The sequence below is a fragment of the Fukomys damarensis genome, unplaced genomic scaffold (assembly GCF_012274545.1).
Source record: "Fukomys damarensis isolate Sample0158 unplaced genomic scaffold, DMR_v1.0_HiC HiC_scaffold_11, whole genome shotgun sequence".
Classification (NCBI taxonomy): domain Eukaryota; kingdom Metazoa; phylum Chordata; class Mammalia; order Rodentia; family Bathyergidae; genus Fukomys; species Fukomys damarensis.
This window is the reverse complement of record NW_022900923.1, coordinates 12870707-12890306: the sequence shown is the minus strand read 5'-3', so window position 1 is coordinate 12890306 and position 19600 is coordinate 12870707. Positions and strand designations below refer to the sequence as shown.

The 19600-nt window shown below is 34.9% G+C and overlaps 1 protein-coding gene across 2 annotated transcripts in view; it reads left to right on the top strand.

The window, feature by feature from the left end:
- The window catches only part of Ahctf1 (AT-hook containing transcription factor 1), a 75322-nt gene that overhangs the window by 24516 nt on the left and 31206 nt on the right, over positions 1 to 19600 (top strand). For both annotated transcript variants that reach the window (XM_010642638.3, XM_019210427.2), the window contains 11 exons: positions 3007 to 3139; positions 3216 to 3397; positions 3720 to 3781; positions 4998 to 5126; positions 7876 to 7966; positions 13436 to 13525; positions 15360 to 15500; positions 16083 to 16187; positions 16931 to 17024; positions 18497 to 18620; positions 18785 to 18841. In XM_010642638.3, coding sequence (XP_010640940.1) covers positions 3007 to 3139; positions 3216 to 3397; positions 3720 to 3781; positions 4998 to 5126; positions 7876 to 7966; positions 13436 to 13525; positions 15360 to 15500; positions 16083 to 16187; positions 16931 to 17024; positions 18497 to 18620; positions 18785 to 18841 — 1208 coding nt within the window. The remainder of the gene's footprint in view (positions 1 to 3006; positions 3140 to 3215; positions 3398 to 3719; positions 3782 to 4997; positions 5127 to 7875; positions 7967 to 13435; positions 13526 to 15359; positions 15501 to 16082; positions 16188 to 16930; positions 17025 to 18496; positions 18621 to 18784; positions 18842 to 19600) is intronic.

The following is a 19600-nucleotide window of genomic DNA, read 5'->3' as shown; positions in this document are numbered from 1 at the left end:
AAACATATTTTGGGCTGCTCCTTGATTTTAATTTAATTCATATGGTTTAAAGGTAATAGATTAGTAACTACCACAAGTGGTCAATTTGCAAGTTGTGCTTGATCCTATTGTGCTGCTGATTGTATCAATTGGGATAAAGGATTGATTGATTTAATGAGTTGTTTTCTCTGATATTATGAAAATGAGAATGTCCATGAGTCATTAGAGACTCAAAAGCTAAAGTGCAACTATATCAGGAAGATTTAAGTAATAACCCAGAAATTAAACCAAGGACAACCCAACAACAAAAATAAAAATGAGAAAACACTTAAGCAAGACACATAGATAGACTTCCAGTTCACCAATGGCAAACAGTAGGCAAACGAGGATGAAAAGTCTAATAGTGAATCAGCAGGACACCCTGAACCCATAGCACAGGAAGTAACAAAACAGATCAATCAGGCTCTAGAAAAATTCAAAACAGAAATAATTTCCCAGAAAACCAGAGATGGTGAGCAAAATGGAAATCATAATTTGAGACTCTAGAACAGAAACTGAGAAAAAAAATAGATGAGCTCAGGACCATGATAGAAGCCATGAAGACTCAGCATAAGAAAGAAATGGAAACAGTGAATGCCCAACAGAGGAAAGAAATGGAATCCATAAAACAAACATATCCAGGAGATTAAAAACTCTATTGAAAGTGTGTGCAACAGAATAAAAGAATGCAAAGATAGAATCTCAGATATAGAAGATAGGATTGCAGTCAGTGACTGTGAAAAGAGAGATCTCTTAAAAATAGTAAGGGGTCATGAGAAATCGATCCAACAACTCCTAGATGATGCAAAGAAGAATAACATAAGACTGATAGGAATCCATGAAGTAGCAGGAGAAAATACAAATGACTTAAAAAAGCTGTTCACAGAATTAATGACAGAAAACTTCCCAAACAGAGCGGAAGAATTTGACATACAGATAAGTGAGGCATATAGGACCCCAACTAGCCACAATTAAAAAAAATGTATACCTAGACATATAATAATCAAGATCCCAGAAACCCAACAGAAGAACAAAATACTACAAGCAGTAAGAGAAAAGAAACAAATCTCACGCAAAAAAAAAAGCCCATCAGAATCACAGCAGACTTTTCAACACAAACCCTTAGGTCAAGGAGAGCCTGGAGTGAGGTATTTCAAGTCCTAAAAGAAAACAACCTCCAACCTAGACTGATGTATCCTGTAAAACTCTCTTTCAAAATGAATGGGGAGATAAGATATTCCATGACAAAGAACACCTGAAACTTCATGAATACCAAACCAGCACTACAGGGAATTCTGAATAATATCCTAGAAAAAGACAATGACGGTCACAAACACCATGAGGCCAAACAGACCAAATCAAATAGACAAGGCAAGAAAGTAAAAGGAGAGGGGGAAAAAGTAAAGAGTCAACCAAAGGACAAGAACATGACAATAATAAGTCAGAACATATCAGTTATAATCATCAATGTCAGTGGCCTCAATTCACCAATCAAAAGAAATAGACTGGCAGAGTGGATTAAGAAGCAAAATCCAACAACATGTTGTATACAAGAAAAACACCTAGTTCATGAAGAAACTCATAGACTGAAAGTGAAAGGATGGAAAACAGTTTAAAGAGGAGCCCAGAAAAAATCAGAGGTAGCAATCTTATTCACAGACAAAGTAAATTTCAAACCAAAACTGATTAAGAGAAACAAAGAAGGCCACTACTTCCTTGTAAAGGGAACAGTTCAAGAGGAAGAGATGACAATCATAAACATATATGCACCAAATATTAATGCCCCTAACTATATAAAATAAATACTAAGTAACATGAAAAACTAAATAAGCACTAATACAATTGTAGTGGGGAATCTAAATACCTCACCATCACAAATAGACAGATCATCTAGGCAGAAAATCAACAATGAAACACTAGAACTCAACCAAGCTTTTGAATGCATGGACTTAATAGACGTCTATAGAGTGAGTGTTCCACCCCACAAAATCAGAATATACATTCCTTTTAGCTGAACATGGCTCATTCTCCAAGATAGACTACATACTATCTCACAGAATAGGTCTGAATAAATGCAAAAGAATCGAAGTTATCTCATGTATGTTATCAGATCATAGTGCAATCAAGCTGGAGATCAATAGCCTAAGAAACCATAGGAATTTCACAAACACATGGAAATTCAACAACACTCTCCTGAACATTCAATGGATCACAGAGGAAATTAAGAAATTAAACAGTTTTTACAAATAAGTGAAAATGCCAGTAGAACATACAGGAATCTGTGGGACACAATGAAAGCAGTTCTACATAGAAAATTCATAGCGCTGAATGCCCACACTAGGAAATCAGAGTGAGCTAAAATAAACAACCTAATGATGAATCTTAGACTACTAGAAAAACAAGAGCAAGAAAAACCCAAAGTTGGAACAAGAGAGGGAATTACAAAGATCAGAGCAGAAATCACTGCAATGGAAACTAAGAAAACAATACAAAAAATAAATGAATCAAAGAGTTGGTTTTTTGAAAGAATAAATAAAATTGATAAACTCAATGAGGAAAAAAAATCATATTTCCCCAAGGATGGTACATATTTGGAAATATTTGTTGAAATAATTTTTCTACTTCCTATTTTGAATATCTCAAAGTTGCTAAAGTGTTAACTAGGAATGAGGCATGACAGAACTTTTCTGATGAGTATTTTAAAAATAATTTCCTAAGAATGTCAATCTAAGGGCTGGAGATTTAGCTCAGTGGCACCACACCTGCCTGGCAAGCGCAAGATCCTGACTTCAATCCCCAGTACCATGGGGGGAGAAAAAGAATATTAGCCTAGTGAATAAATCTCTTACTAAACACAATAGAACTATATTTTGACAAATGTAATGAACTATGAATTAAACCTCAGTTTGTGAGATCTTGCTGATTCTTTTGGGGTGATTTTACTTTGAGATTTATTCTGATTTTGTTTTTGATCTTTTTTCTTTTCAGCTCTGTCTCCTGACACTAGTGTTTCAGTATTTACCTGGCAAGTGAATATATATGGACAGGGAAAACCTGTTATATATTTGGGGCTTTTTGACATAAATCGATGGTATCATGCACAAATGCCTGATTCATTAAGGTATGATGATTTTTCTCTCCTCTCTCATTGATATGTGTAGCTGATCAATAACAGTAATTTAAAATTTTTTTTTTAGACCAGGAGAGTATCTACATAATTGCTCTTATTTTGCATTGTGGTCACTGGAGTCTGTTGTAAGTAGGACTTCTCCACATGCCATCTTGGATATATTAGTACACGAGAGAAGTTTAAGTCGAGTCGTTCCTCCTTCCTATCCACCTCCAGAGCAGTTTTTTAACCCAAGTACTTTTAATTTTGGTATGTATTTTCTTAACTTTATCTTTTGAGAAAAGTAACATGCAAAATTGTTATAGTTGGATGTATTCGTATGTAGTTCATATGTAAGAATGTCATCTGTATTTTAATGGATTAACGTAATATATTGTATATGAGAAATTTAATAGTTAAATGAATATGAAAATAATATCACTAATATCTTGACCATATACCTGAAGAAGTTTACTATAAAATGTAGTCTGTTATAATTTGTTTGCCTGAGGAGGATTTGTTTTTAGGATAAATTTTGTTGTATTAGAACTACATTTCAATATTTTAAGTAGAATTTTAAAATCTTTTTCAGATGCCACTTGTTTGTTAACCTCAGGAATTGTTCACATAACTTGTGCTGGATTTCAGAAGGAGGTAAATAACAATTAGCAGCATTCAGTATTTCTTTTTTTGTGTTTGTTTTTTGTTTTTTGAGACAGGGTTTCACTATATAGTTGAGACTGACCTGGAACTCACTATGTAGCCCAGGCTGGTCTCGAACTTGCAGCAATCCTTCGGCCTCAGCCTTCCGAATGCTGGGTTACAGGCATGCGCAACCACACCCAGCTTCAGCATGCAGTATTTCTTAATTGAAGTCAGATCTTAGAGTGCACCTGATCATGGATTTAACCTTTAGTGTTTATTTATATAAACTATTATTTCATTTTAAATGGTAGCTTTTGTTAGTTTTTTGGGTTTGGGTTTTTTTTTTTTTGATTAGCAGGTAAGTAGAATCAATTATTAATGTCAGCCTGTAAAACAACAACAAAAAAAAAATACCAATAAACTAAAAACAATTAATCTATTTTTAAAAAAAACAAACTGTCAGCCTGCTAGAGGAGACATTGGTATATTTGTAGCACCTTTATGTGGATGTGGATGTTAGCTACTTGAGCCATGGGAAAAAGAGTGCATGAGTGAATAGTGAATAAGTTAGTGTCTTGCCACGTCCTTTTTCTTTTTTTTTTTGGAAAAGGGGTCTTGCCAATTCACTATTTAACTCAAGCTGGCCTTGACCTCTTGGCGATCCTCCTGCTTCAGCCTCCCCAATGCTAGGATTGTAGGTGTTGACCACTAAACCTGGCATTACCACATCTTTTTAAAAAAACTTTCTTGGTTCTTGTCAGAAAGCTAATAAGGAAATGAAGTAAGACGAAGACATCTAGCATAATGGCCTAGCTCTTGACACACACAAACCAAAAAAAAATAGTATGTGGAAACATACTTTTGCTGGGAAGTATGATGTGCCATATCTTTTAATTGATATTTGTCTAAATGTGACTGTCACATTCATACTTATCACATCCTTTCACATTAGAGACACAGAGGATTGTATATCTCAAGTTTGTCAAGATGTGTCACTTTAGAGAATATAATAGGATTAACATTTCGTGAAAATGTATAAGCTAAGGTAACTTGTTGATACCATGCACAATTAGCAAGGATTGGTTTTGAAAGGATATATAAATCATTTCCCTTGCAGTATCATTCATAATGTTCAGTAGGCATTTTAAAGTATAGTTAATTAACTTAATTCATAAATTCATTTATTTAAATTGAGTGTTGATTGATATCTTTTCATCTATTGTAGACTTTGACTTTTTTAAAGAAATCTGGACCATCTCTAAGTGAAGTCATTCCTGATGGTTATAATCGATGTCTTGTAGCTGGCCTTCTCTCACCAAGACTCATTGATATTCAGCCTTTCAATTTAACTCAAGTGAGATGATTTTGACTTGTATCATTTCTTCCTGTTCTTTTATATGTTAAAAACTTTCTACTATAATAAAAGTCTACTAGGTACTTCCTGCAGAAGTGGCAAAGTAATGCCCACTCTACATGGTCAGTAGCTGTTGTCTTGATTTGGCTTAAAAATCATACTCATTTAAGACCCAGTAGTCCATAAATCACCATGAGGTTCGCTCATCTGTATAGATGCTTATAGGACAGGAAAAATAATCATGACAGCATTGGATAGCATAGACAGGAGCACACAAATGAAAACCACTTTGGTTTAGCTGAGTCTCATGGTCTGTATGGCAACACACTTTGGTTGATGGCATCATTGTTACCTAAGAATTTGTTAGAAATGCATGTTCTTGGCCCTGTCTTAGAGCTGTTGAATTAGAAACTCAGAGTGGAGCCTAACAGCCAGTTTTAACATGTCCTTTAAAAACCACTGCTCTGTGAAACCATTGTTCTCTTATTGGAAGCTTGCAACAATGATTCCAGGTTCCCGCAACAAAAGAAATGATCTAAGAGTCGAGCTTAGTTACAGAAGCCAAAATTTTACTATAGTCCCCTAACAGTTCTCCTGGTCCCAATACATTGACCAGTCAGGAAACATCTTGCAATAAACAGTATCACATGGTGATATAGCAATAGTTTATCTTAATTTGCTTATAAAATCTATCAAAAGAAATAAAATCCCCATCTCATTTTTCAGGGGAGGAAACATGTTTTATTAATTAACTCTTCCCAAGTAGTATTTGTAACAGTGAATTGCTATAAAAGAAGCCTTTTAAATATCAGACAAAATGTAAATGTTGTTTCTGATGGTTTAATAATCACAATTGGAATGCTTGCTTCGGCAGCACATATACTAAAATAATCACAATTGGAATTTATACTTAATTTCATGTCAATAAAGAGAATATTTAATACTGTTAACATCAGGAGATATTTTCTTTTCCCTGTTTAGTCAAGTGTGTAGTAGTTTGCATTAACATTTTTTCCTTCTGTAACTTGTTCTTTTTGACATTCACAGGTGGGTTTTACATTTTTTCCCAGTTTGTCATTCATGTAGTCTTAATTTTTTCTTCTCATCTGGATTTTCTTTGTAAGGGTCTCCATTAGATAAATGTTGATTGTTTTGAGTTGATCTAGTTCAAATGGATATCTTTATTTTCCAGCTATTTCTCTTGTCTGTGGCTCTTCCTTCTGAGAGATTTCATCATTATCTTTCTTTCTTTCTGTTAAGTTTTTCTTTTTATTATTTTAGTACTGATGCTAGTGACTATCTTCAGATGATAAGCAGGGACTGGGTTGTCTGTTTAGGTATAAGTCAGATTATTTTTGTGTGTGACTTCATCCACGGGTATCATTTAATATGATAGACTGCATGTAGACCTTTAAGTAGGGAAACTCATCATGCTCCCCTAAGAGCCGCAGGTGCACATGGCCATGCCCAGCATGATTGACTTTTTTTAATCTTAAAATTTCCTATCTAATTTTCCATTCAGGGTTTGTCTTACATATCTCATCTTAGGAGTTTCTATTTTAATCTCTATATATTTATAGTATAGCTCTTTATGAGTAGAAAATTAGTCTTGAAGTAATTTCTAAATAGATAACTGTGAAAACATGAAAAGGCAGTTCATTTTTGTTTGTTTGTTTTTTGAACCGGGGATTGAACTTGTGACCTTTCGCTTATAGGGCAGGCAGCAGAACTACTGAGCTAAATCACGGCCCTAATTTTTGTATATTTATTTTGCTACTACTTAGCTAAATCAGACTGTCTTGGAATTTCAAGCTATGCATCTATCTACATTTGATTATCATTACATTTAGTAAATCTTCTAAAAACTATACAGTAACAATTGTAGTAGCATATAATCTTGTTTTTTTACTTCTGGATTTCAAGTAAATGACTGTAGTGAGTCTCCATTTAGAATCATGCTTTCTTAGTAACAGCTTCATTGAGATATACTTGATAAGGCAAATAGGGTATAATGCAATGGCTTTTAGTATAATAAAGTATATAATTCAGTGGTCTTTAGTGCATAGAGTTGTGCAGCTCTCACCACATTTGATTTTAGAACATTTTTATTAGCACTAGAACTTCATACCCATTAACAGTTACTTCCTTTCCTTTCCTTCACTTCCTCTCACCACCTTGTCATAGGTAACTTCTAATGTGCCTTCTTTTGTGAATTTGCCTGTTCTAGATGTTTTGTGTGAATGGAATCAGAATATGTGATGCTTTGTGACTGGCTTCTTTCATTTAGCCTCCTCTTTTCAGAGTTCGTCTGTATTATAGCAAGAGCCATTACTTAATCCTATTTTATAGTTGTGTGATGTATAAATACTGCCTTTTCTTTATTTTTTGAGTTGATGGGCATTTGCATTTTGTTTTTTGGCCTGTTCTGAATAGTGCTGTTTTGAACTTCTTCTGTGGACATGTACTGTCAGTGTCAGTTCCTTGAGTATTTACATACTGTAGGTGTGGAGACACTGGCTCTGTGTTAACATATTAAGGAGCTATCACACCATTCTGCAAAGTATACCATTTTGTGCTCTTACCAGCATGGTATGAGGACTCGGTTTTTCTACTTCCTTACTACTATTTGTTATTGTGTCTTTTTGATATATAGCCATCCTCGTAGAACATAGTGGTTTTTTTAGCTTTTTGCTCCTTGTGATCTATTGTCTTTCATTTCTTTCATTCTTTATTTTAATATGTCATTTAGGAAGAGCAGTTTGAAGCCATATTGTCAGCAGCAATTCAGACAAGTTCTCTGGGACTTTTGATTGGTTGTATCAGAAATTGGGTAACACAAGGTAAGACTTAAAATGACGTTCTTTTGTATTGTTTAAATTAGCAGGTCATGTTTTCTAATTTTTTACAAACTATTCACTGTGAGATAACTGTAGATCACACACAGTTGTAAGACATAACAGAGAAAACCTGTGCACTTCTTCATATTAATTTTTTCCGAAGTGATGCAATCTGGCGAGTGTCTAGGACAGTTATCTCCCAGATTGTGTCCCCACCCATCACCACCTGCCTTCCCTTTACCCTGTCCCTAACGGCAATCACTAATCTCTATTTCAGTTTTATCATTTTAAACATATTCATAAATGAAATCCAACAATATGTAAGCTTTTGAGATTAAGTTGTTTCAATAAAATTCTCCAGAGACTCATCCAAATAGTTGTGTGTATTGCTCAAACTCTACACACGTGCAGTCCACACACATATTATCTTTTGTGCTGAAGTGGTTGAGAATAAGTCATGCTTATATATATATATATTTTAGTATTGTTTCCTTCTATTTTTATATTAATTTCCTTGGTACATACATGATCATATTCATCATACTGAATTTGTACCTGCACTACATATGTCTGTCTGCTTGCTTGCTCTTTCTTCCTTTCTTCCTTTTCCCTTCCTTCCTTCCTTCCCTCCTCTCTCTCCCTCCCTCTCTCTCTCTCTCTCTCCCTCTCTCTCTCTCTCTCTCTCTCTCTTTCTTTCTTTCTTTCTTTTTCTTCCTCTTCTTCTTATTTGCCAGGGATCAAATTCAGGACCTTATCCTTGCAAGGCAGGCATGGTGCCACTGAGCTAAATCCCAGGCCTATATATATTGATTCTTTTTTCTCATTTCCCTCTGCTCCCTTCAAGCCCTTTTCCCCTCATTTGCAAAAATTTTGTTTACATTTTTTCTATTATTTTTTTCTTTTCATTTTCTTCCTTGAACATTTTGCTGTTTTCCAATATCTATTATCACCTTTATTTACCCTATCTAATTGAACATTTTCTTCCTGTTCCCAATATCAATTATACATTTTGGCCCTTATGTATACTTTCAGTATCTCACACCACAGAAACCATGTGAAATTTGAATATGTGTGTCTGCTTTCTTTCACTTAAGAGTATGGTCTTAAGGTACGTCCATTGACCTAGTAGTATCACAAATTTATTCTTTATGGCAGAGTAGTACTCCCATTGTATAATAAACCCAGATCGTCTTTATCCATTCATCAGTTGATGGGCCCTTGGGCCTATTGCAAAGATGTGCTGCTGTGAACATGAGTGTGTATGTATTGCTGTGGTATGATACTTTTAATTGATCCTCAGGTTGGTTTTTTTGCCAGTACTGTGCTGTTTTTATCAAAGTATCTTTGTAGTATAATTTCAAGTTGGGGATTTTGATGCCCGCTGCCTTGCCTTTGTTGCTCAAAATTGCTTTTGCTATTCTGGGTCTTTTCTGGTTCCAAATAAAGTTTAGGATTGTTTCTCTCACTCTCGCGTGCGCACTTGCGCGCGCTCTCTCTCTCTCTCTCTCTCTCTCTCTCTCTCTGTCCCCCTCTCCCTCTCTCCCTCTCCTGCCCTCCCTCCTCTCCCCATTTCCCCTCCCTATTTCCCCTCCCTCCCCTCTCAGTATTGGTGTCTTTACTGGTATTACATTGAATCTGTATAAGAATTTGTGGGGAAGTATGGCCCTTTTCACTATATTAGCTCTTCTTGCTCAAGAAGAAGGGATTTCTTTCTATTTTTAATCTCCCTTTTCAGAGTACTATAATTTTCAGTGTAAAGGTCTTTTACTTCCTTTGTTAGATTCTTAAGTCTTTCTTATTTGTTTGTTTTTTGGTTTTGGATGCTATTATGAAAGGTCCCCTAATTTCCCTCTCTAGTCTTGGGAGGTTTTCTGTCATTACTTCTGTGAACAGGTTTTTTTTATGTCATTTGTGCTCTCCCTTGGGTTTTCATTGACTCTAGTCAATCTTTGCATCATCTAGCAGCTGTTAGATTGATTTTTCATAGTTCCTTGCTGTTTTGAAGATTTTCTTTTCATGATTCTTAACCAGGATCCTGTCTTCTAGAACTGATATTGTGTCCTCACAGTGGTTCATTTTGCTGCATATACTTGCAACAGAATTTTTAATATCCTGGATATCTGATTGAATCTGTTTCATGGATTCCATTTCTCTCCTATGTTAGATGTTCATGGTTTCCATCATTTTTGTAAGCTCCTCTATTTTTTAAAAAATCTGTATCTTCTCTAGATTCATTAATCATGTCCTTCAATATGGTCATCATCTCTGAAGTTATCTAAGAAATTATTTCTGATTTGATTTTTTTTTCTAGAGCCTCATTCATTTGCTTTGTTACTTATGCTGTTACCACTTTAGAGAGTCTAGATGGTGGCTTTCAAATTGTTCCGCCTCTTTGCCCCCTGGGTTTGCCTTTGGTGAGCTGGAAATCTGTAGTTATATCTGGCTTCCGAGTCTTCTCATTTTCTTTTCTTTTTTTTTTTTTTAGTTTAATTCCTGTGTTGGTGCTTGTAAATTATTTGTTGTAGTTATCTTTATTGCTAGTGTCAAGAAACCTTAGGAAATGACTTCATTTCAGAGCTATTTTCCAGGTATAGCTGTTTTTTGGATTTTGAGTCTTTTGCAAAATCCAACCTCTTCAATTTATTGGAAATGAGAAGTTGCTGCCTGTTTGGCCTAGCCCCTGGTTCTTTGACACTGGCCTATAGTATTGTTTATGACCCTTAAGCAGTCTCAGTCTTGGCTTACCAGGAAGAACAATTGATTAGAATATTATTATTATCTTGGCTAAAGTAGTACAGTCAGTATAACAATAGCATCAAACATACCCTAGAAAATGACAAACTGTGGTGACTTAATTTGCCGCCTTTAACTGTATGAACAAGATTTGTACTTATATAAATCTAAAACAAAATTATATACAGTAAATATCCTCTAAATATGGCAGTTTTACCCTCAGGAAAGAAAATTTTAAAAGGCTTGGGGTGAAAATAGAGGAAGAGAAAAGGATTAAAAGCAAGGTTGGAGGACAGTCAGATTATGCAAGCTTTGGGAACTGGTGAAGACTGGGGGAAAAGAAAGAAACGAAGAACAGATCAAAAACAATAAAAAATAGAAACAATATTCTCATACAAAAACAAGAACAATCAAGAAGTAGAAAAAATCTTTTTAAAAAATACATAAAAAGGCAAAGAAAGGGAGAACAATAATGTCTACCTCAGGATGCATCTCTGCTGTTGCCGTTTGAGCCCAGATCCATGTTGATTGATTACAGCAGGCCAACAGTAGGATTATGACAGTGGTGGATAATTCCAGAAAACCAGGATCTTCAGTTCCACTGAATTTTAGGCTGCTTCTGGTTTCTGTCTCTGAGGCTCAAACCCAAGTTCAGCCCGCAACACTCCTGCCAGCTTGAACTTGCCTGTGCCTCACCCTGACACTTAGAGCCACTAAATAGAGTTAACTTGCTGCTGCTCTGAGGTGACTTGAGTTGTTCCTTTTCCTAAATGGGTACTGACCAATTGCCCACTCCTAGAGAGTGCATCTGAAGCCAAATAACTTACCAACTACTGTGGTCCACAGCATCCACTGCTCCATCCCACTGGTGCATTTCACCATAAAGGCCTTGGGTCACCATGCCTCTGCAGGTTCCAGCCGCCCCTGTCACACCTCAAACCAGGGCTCAAGGAAAAAGCTCAGCTTGCCACCTCCCTCTTCTACCTTGTGGTGGCCCATCTTTTTGCTCACATTGTGGGCACTGACTCTCTACTTCAGATTCATGCTGAGTCTTAGGGACCCACTTTCCTCTTCATTCTCTTCCTTTTGTTGCTATATGACAGCATCTGTATCCTAGATATTGAAGAAGCTGTTTCTGTGCTGCTCACTATTCTGCCATCTTTCTGTTCCCTTCTAGAAACAAACAAATCAAGAAAGATTACACCAATTGAGATTTTACCAGTTGTTTCAGCAGTAGCATTTATGCCAATTTTTTTTGATGGTGGTGAGTCCAGAATCATGCTCTGTATTTAGTTTTCACATCTTTTTATTCTCTTTTAATGTGGTACAATTTCTAAACCTTTTTCTTTCAAAGAAATTTTACTCTTTTTTTTTTTCTCCACCAAAACTGTGGATTGAACCCAGGGATACCCTTCCACTAAGCTATACCGAGCACCATCACCCCCCTTTTTTTTGGTTTTCTGAGACAAGGTCTCACTCACTATGTAGTTGAGACTGATCTGGAACTCACTGTGTAGCCCAGTCTGGTCTTGAACTCACAGCGATCCTCCTGCCTCAGCCTCCCAAGTGCTGGGATTACAGGCGTGCACCACCATGCGGGCTCAAACTCCCTTTTTGAGACAAGTTCTTGTTCTGTTCCCCAGGCTGGCCTCAAAGGAAGCAGTCTTCCTGCCTTAGCCTTCTGAGTAGAGTAGCTGGGGCTATAAGAAAGCATCACTGTGCTCACCTGAAATTTGACTTCTTCAAAGAATGTGTAGGCTTGATAGCCCACCTTTCAGTTTATATTTAATGATCTCTCTTCATGATAAGCTCAAGTTGCATTTTTTAAAGGTTTACTATAGAAAATTGTGTGTTCCCAGCCAGGCATGGTGGTGCACGCCTGTAATCCCAGCAGTTGGGAGGCTGAGGCAGGAGGATTGATGTGAGTTCGAGACCAGCCTGGGTTACACAGTGAGTTTTAGAGCTGTCTGAACTACATTGTGAGACCCTGTCTCAAAAAATCAAAAAAAAAGAAGAAAGAAAGAAAATTATATGCAGAATGAGAAAGTAGATTCATTCATAGGTAAATGGGTACATTTTGAGGATATACTCCTAAGTGAAATAAGTCACACATATACAAATACCAAATAGTTTCTCTGGTGTGAAAAACTAAAATAGTACTCAAGATCCTAACAGGACAATTAGCAATGTGAAATAGGAAGAAAAGGACCAAAGGTGTAGGGACGATGAGAAGTAAAAATGAAAAATGAGAACCAAGACCTGGCATGTAAAGGTACAAGCTCCCAGTAATGAATGTAACTGTACCGTCTACCTAGAATGTACCAATAAATTCAGTTTAATTTAAAAAAAAAGATTATATGCTCCCTGATGAAATTCACTCAGGATACATTTTATTTATATTGTCTACATTAATGTTGGTGTTTCCTTTGAGAACTTGGTTTAAAAATGAGAACCAAGACCTGGCATGTAAAGGTACAAGCTCCCAGTAATGAATGTAACTGTACCGTCTACCTAGAATGTACCAATAAATTCAGTTTAATTTAAAAAAAAAGATTATATGCTCCCTGATGAAATTCACTCAGGATACATTTTATTTATATTGTCTACATTAATGTTGGTGTTTCCTTTGAGAACTTGGTTTAAGTGCTACCTTCCAGGTGTCCCCACTGGAAAGTTACTAGTTTTCTGTTTGTGATTGATAATATTATGTATTTTTTTACTTTCATATTTCCAAATAAGAACAACCAAATTCTGCTGTTAATTTGCGCTTTATTCTTGAGTGGACATGGAATAAAGTGGTTATCACAAAAGAGGAATTTGACAGACTGTGTAAGTATTATCTGGATTTAAGGCAAAAACTGTTAGTAAAATACTAATCTTGGGTTATAATTCCATAATAATTTTTAATCATTTTTAAAGTTGTAAATGCTTAAAATTAAAGAAGTCCAAGAAGGAAACTATTTGTTTTTACATTAAAATGAGGAAAATAATTTTTGATCAAATTTTTCAGTGAATTTTTAAACTGGCAACTTACTATAATAAATAGCAAGGTTCAAAATTATGTCTCTTCTTTTGGTTCTAAGAGTTTAATTTACAAACTGTGTTGATAGAGTAAGGGGGAATGTGCCAGCTAACTTCAGGAACCCATCATTTTACTCATTTTTTATTTAAATAAAATGTTTAGGGATATGAAGAACCTACATGGCAAAGTAAAATTTATCACCTCTACCAAGAATATGGAGATGTGGTTATCATCATGCCAAGTCATTCTTTATAATCTTATTAATCCATTGTATACTTTGACTCACTTTTAAGGTACCCAATGAATATTAAAAAGTCATGGCATCCATTAAGTGCAAAAGTAACACTAAAGTAACTAAGTTCTAGTGATTAATTAGTCATTCTCCACATGTGGCCCCCAGTTCCTAGGAATCAACCTAGGACATCACATATGCAAGTGCTGCTCTACCATTGAGCTACATTGCAAGCCAGTAGTTAGTAATCAGAGATCTATGGCTGTACTATAAGTGAAAAAGTAAATTCTTCTCCCCTTTTCTTTGAGGCCTTATCTCACTATGTAGTCCAGGCTGTTCTTGAACTTAACTATATAGCCCAAGTTGGTTCCAGACTTGTAATCTTCCTGCGTCAGCCTCCTGAGCGCACCACCACACCTGGCTGAAACTTAAGTTGATTTAGATTTTCATTGTGGTTTTTTTTGTTTTGGTTTTTTTTTGGTACTGGGGATCAAACTCAGAACCTTGTTGCCTGCAAGGCAGGTATGGCACCACTGAGCTGAATCTCCAGCCCTGTTCATTATTTTTGTGTCATGGTGAGTGAAGATAAGAGCTTTGAAGCTATTTAAAGTGTAAAAGTAACACAAGTTATTCTTAGTAGAGGATTTTTAAGCCAGGAAAATTTGACAGGAATACATGGTTCTATAATATTTTTATGTCATAATTAGAAAACTATAAAGATAGAATTATTACTTTTTAAATGTTTTAGTAACCACTTAGCACAGTTGAGGTCTGGAAGAATGCTTGATAATTCAGGTAAGGTAAAAATGCATTTAAGAGGAAAATGTCAGAGCTGATTACATAGGTTTTATTAAAAAAAGAAAAAAATTAGTTCAAATCAATTTATAAATGGTATGATTCCTGTTTTGAGCATAATGTGGTATAATGTAGAATTGGTAGTTGAACTACTGTTGAAGCCTTGAGCTTCTTTGCTGATTAATTGAGATTTTTTTTAAAAAGGTTTATAACCTCTAAGGATAATAAACAACATAAGTGTTTTTAATGTATTGGAAGTAAACTACACATGGATTTGAAGGATGTTAGAGTTAAGATAATTACTGTGTAGACCAATCCCACACTAAATAGTGCTGTGATTAAATTGGTTATTAGATATCTTGTTATATGTAATGGTTATGAAGAAAATCTCTAGATCTATATTATTTGAGTTCACATTCTCATTCTGATTCTTGCTGGTTTTAAATTGAGGCATATTTGTAGGTTCCTTGAGGACAATTGCTATTTCTCGCATGTCTTGGAAATCTCATAATATATGGAGTAATTCTTTTGAGTATTATTTTAGAAAGTCTGCACTTGTGGCTCTAATTCAGATTTACTGTGTGAAAATAATCTTGTATTTTATCCTTAAAAAGGTACACCATTATTTGATGGATCATGTCGCTTCATTGATCCACAAACTATACAGTCTATGCAGCAGTGTCACTTGCTTTTTAGCAATCTTAAGACAATTTTAAGCTGTTTTGTAACAGAAGCCCAAGTGATCACTGAGAGAGGTATGTATGCTCTTTGTTTTCTATAAATGAGTGTTTTACTTCTTGACTTTGAAAAAGAATCAAGTTTCTGTTTCCAAGGTGGATCATTGTATAAAGAGAATATTTTTTAAATACTAAAATATATTTTATGTGAAGCTACCAAATGAGCTTGGGAAATTCTGGTGTTAAACACAGTTAAAGTTAATGACTGTTAAGATAGTGTACTTCCAGTTGAATTTTAAAATTTTAAGTTATTTGTATATTTTTATTCATAGAAATGACTGTTTTTTCTCTGTTTTACGACAAATCAAAAAAAGGCTAATTTTATTTAAAAGCCTAATTTAAGCAGTCTATATTAATAATAAAATAGCTTGCAGAAAATGTCTGTGATCAGTGACTTAACATGTATGTTGGAAATTTGCTTCACATAATTTTGGACCAAAATGAATTAGATACAAGCTACATTTGTTCAGATTGTATACCTATTGTTAAGGATTTCCAGGTAATTAATTTGTTTTGAAAAAATGGGTATATTGAGTTTTTTGTTTATTTGCGATTGATAAATTGAAAGTTAAACAACTGATGTTAACTTTTCTTTAATAGGACTGATGGAGCTAAGCAATAAGTATACGGTTACACAGCTCATCTGTCAATATGCACAAATGGTTCTTTGGTTCTGTCATTCTGGGCTTTTGCCAGAAGGTTTAGGTAAAAATATTTATTTAACCTCTTAATACTAAAACTTTTTTTTTTTAATTTTATTGTTCTGTTCTAATGCATTAGCTTCCTCTTTCACCTTAGTTTTCTTCTTATAAACTTACTTTGTATCTTCAGTGCCTTATCCCTCTGTCTGTTACACAGGTTCTGTATATACTCACTGAATCAAGTAACATAAAAGAAAAGCAAATTTTGAGGAAATATGGCTTCTGAAATGAGTCCAATAATATCACTATCTGTAATTTAGATTCATGGAATTGTGATTTTTATTACCTAATTTGCTGATCTCTTTCTTGTTTAGTGTTCTGTTACTGGCATTATTTGCCATCAGTTAAATACTCCCTTGTATTTGATAATGCCAGTACCAAGGATTAGAAGTGCCTCTGCCGCTGCACATACTCATCTACATGTTGGTCTTATTCTTTTAAATTGTTTGATTTTGATGTGAACAAATAATTAATACAATTTGCTTTCAAATTATTGCTTGTACCACGAGTAAAATTATTTAGAACACTTTCTAGTGTTTTAAGCCAACCACCCTATTTGTTAAAACTTCTGTGAGATAATTTTCTCACTTTTACATCTATAAATAAAAGGATGTGTAGTATTCTTGTATTTACCAATTCTGCAGGTTAAGCAGTATTACAAAATTACAGTAGAATGTCGGTTTGTATAATGTTAACTATTGTTGAAATACTTTGGTAATGTTACTAGTTTTGTTTTCCAACTCTTAGATGATGCTGTGCAGTTGTCAAGGTTATGCTACAACTACCCGGTTATTCAGAACTACTACACTAGTCGCCGAGAGAAATGTGAGCGTTTATCAAGGTATTGTACCTCCAGACCTTCAAAACCCCTTTGAGAAATTCTTCTGTAAAAAGTTAAATATTCTCACAACTGATTCATCATGTTATATAAAATAAGTAGGTCGAATTCTGGGTAAAATATTAGAATTTGTTATTGGTGTTTCTATTTTAATTTTGTTTGCCCTGATTTAATAATTACATTGTATTTTAAATTTGAGTGTTCTGTCATTTCCTGAATTAAACTACTTCCTGTGAGTGATTATTAAAGACTGTAATTTAATCCTGTTTTATACTGAGAATTCTTACTCAGAAAAAGACAATATTTAAAAATATATCACCAGAGTTATTATCAGTTTTCAAACCCAGCTTTTTCTTTTGTTTTGTTTTGTTTTGTTTTGTTGAGACAGGGTCTCACTATGTAGTTGAGACTGATCTGGAACTCACTATATAGCCCAGCTGGTCTCGAACTCACAGCGATCCTTCTGCCTCAGCCTCCTGAGTGCTGGGATTACAGGCATGTGCCACCACGCCCAGCTTCTTTTGTTTTTATTTTTCTCTTTTAAAATACATTAATAGACTACTTGCTTCCTTTGAAATAGAGTAGAGGAAGAAGAAAGAAGTATTTAGAGCCTGGGCCCTATCTCTAAAATTAAATGCCCTTTTTCCTATAATCAAACATGTAGATCAGTGGTTCACAAACATTAATTCCAGATTTCTTAGGTTAGAATCACTTAGGATTCGGTATCGTAAAAGCTACACCAGCTATAATTCTGATCCATGATAAATTGTTAGAAACAGTGCTTTAGGATAACCTAGAATCATGAAAGGATGAACTTGGAAGATGGATTAGGCATTTTAAAATTCTAGATTTCTTATTTCCTAAGAGTATGTTCTTGGGTATGTTTGCCACATTTTCTGATGCTATTTGTCATCCAAGTTACAATAGAAACAAAAATTATGTGCGGGCCACCTAGCGTAGTATCTCCCTTACAGGAAAATTTCAAAAAACTGCTGCTACTATTAATAATAGTGGAGGAAATAGTGATAATATTTTCTTATCACATTCTAAGAGTGCAGCAATACATTTTTGGATGAAGGAATCATTAGGGATAAAGACTAGCCCTGGTGATGAATACAAAGTCTGACTCCTTAAATAGCAGGTGTTTTCTACACTGGGATGTCCTGTGCCATGGTAATTTGATCAAGGTTATGAAAAATACAATAGTATTGGACATTTGACTACTTATACCACATTCTTTCCTAGGTCTTAACCTTAACTACTGGATCGCCGAAGACTGAATTTGAGGCATTTTCAGGGTTTAATCTGACAAATGTTCCTTTATTTCTGTAGTTCTCATGATGATGATTGAAGTTTAATTCTCATCTCTTCTCTTTGGTAGTTGGATTGTTCCTTTTTAAAGTTTGTTCCTTGTTTTATTGCCAATAATTATCACTAATATTAATCAATCCTTAATTTTTTTTCTCATATTGCAGAAGGAAGTGGAACCATGATTGCTTATTGATTGATGGGTTGGTTTCTCAGTTAGGAGATCAAATTGAGAAGTTGTGGAAAAGAGATGAAGGAGGCACAGGAAAATACCCTCCTTCTAGTTTACATGTAGGTTTATAATAACATGCTGTCACTTTTAATTGTCTGTGAAAGTTGGGGAGGGAAGAAACAAGCTTGGCTATATTTTTCATACCTGGCACAGTAGTCTGTGGAAAACAAGGGGAATGAATGACTATAAAATTGATTGAACTTTTTATCTTTTTCTTTTATAGGCGCTACTGGACATGTATTTATTAAGCAACATTAGTGAGATGAACAAGCATTATATTGTATCCTTTATGAATTGTTATCAAATAATTCATATATTACCAGAATCATAAAATTTCAGGGTAGTAGGAATCTTACGAATCTAACCTAATCTAATCTCAATGTCATGTTTGAATTTTTATTTACCCCAGGATGTGTTTATTGGTTTCAGATGGCCTATGATTAAACTAAAGCTATGAAAAAACTTTGTTTTTTTGTTTATTTAAGGATATTCTGGACTTTTATCAGATTCTCAAATATTTCTAACACACTCAAGAACAAATGCTCTAAGAACCAGGGTGGAAAAAGAGATTAGCTCAGTGGTAGTTGCTTGGCATGCACCAGGGTTCAATCTTCAATACTACAAAGTCTCCTGAGGCAGGAAGATTGCAAGTTTCAATTTTACTTACGGAAGACTATCTCAAAGAGAAAAAAAAAGAAGCTGGAGAGTGTAGCTCAGTGTTAGAGAACTCTGGATGGTTCAGTCCCCCACAGTAGGCAAAATAACCTGTTTGCTTAGCTGCCAGCTTTTGCCCTGTAACTGGAATTTGATCTACAGTTAATTTTCTGAAGCTGCTGAGCAAGTTTCTTCAATTTGTTTCTTTCCTTTTTTTTGGTACCGGGGATTGAACTCGGGTCCTTTTGCAAGGAAGGCCACCGAACCGCTGAGCTAAATCCCCAGCCCTTCCAATTTATTTCTTTATGAAGAAAGTATGCTTTAGTAAAGTATGTCTCCTCTGAGATGGCAGTGAAAAAATACTGAGAAAAAAATGAAGCTGGCA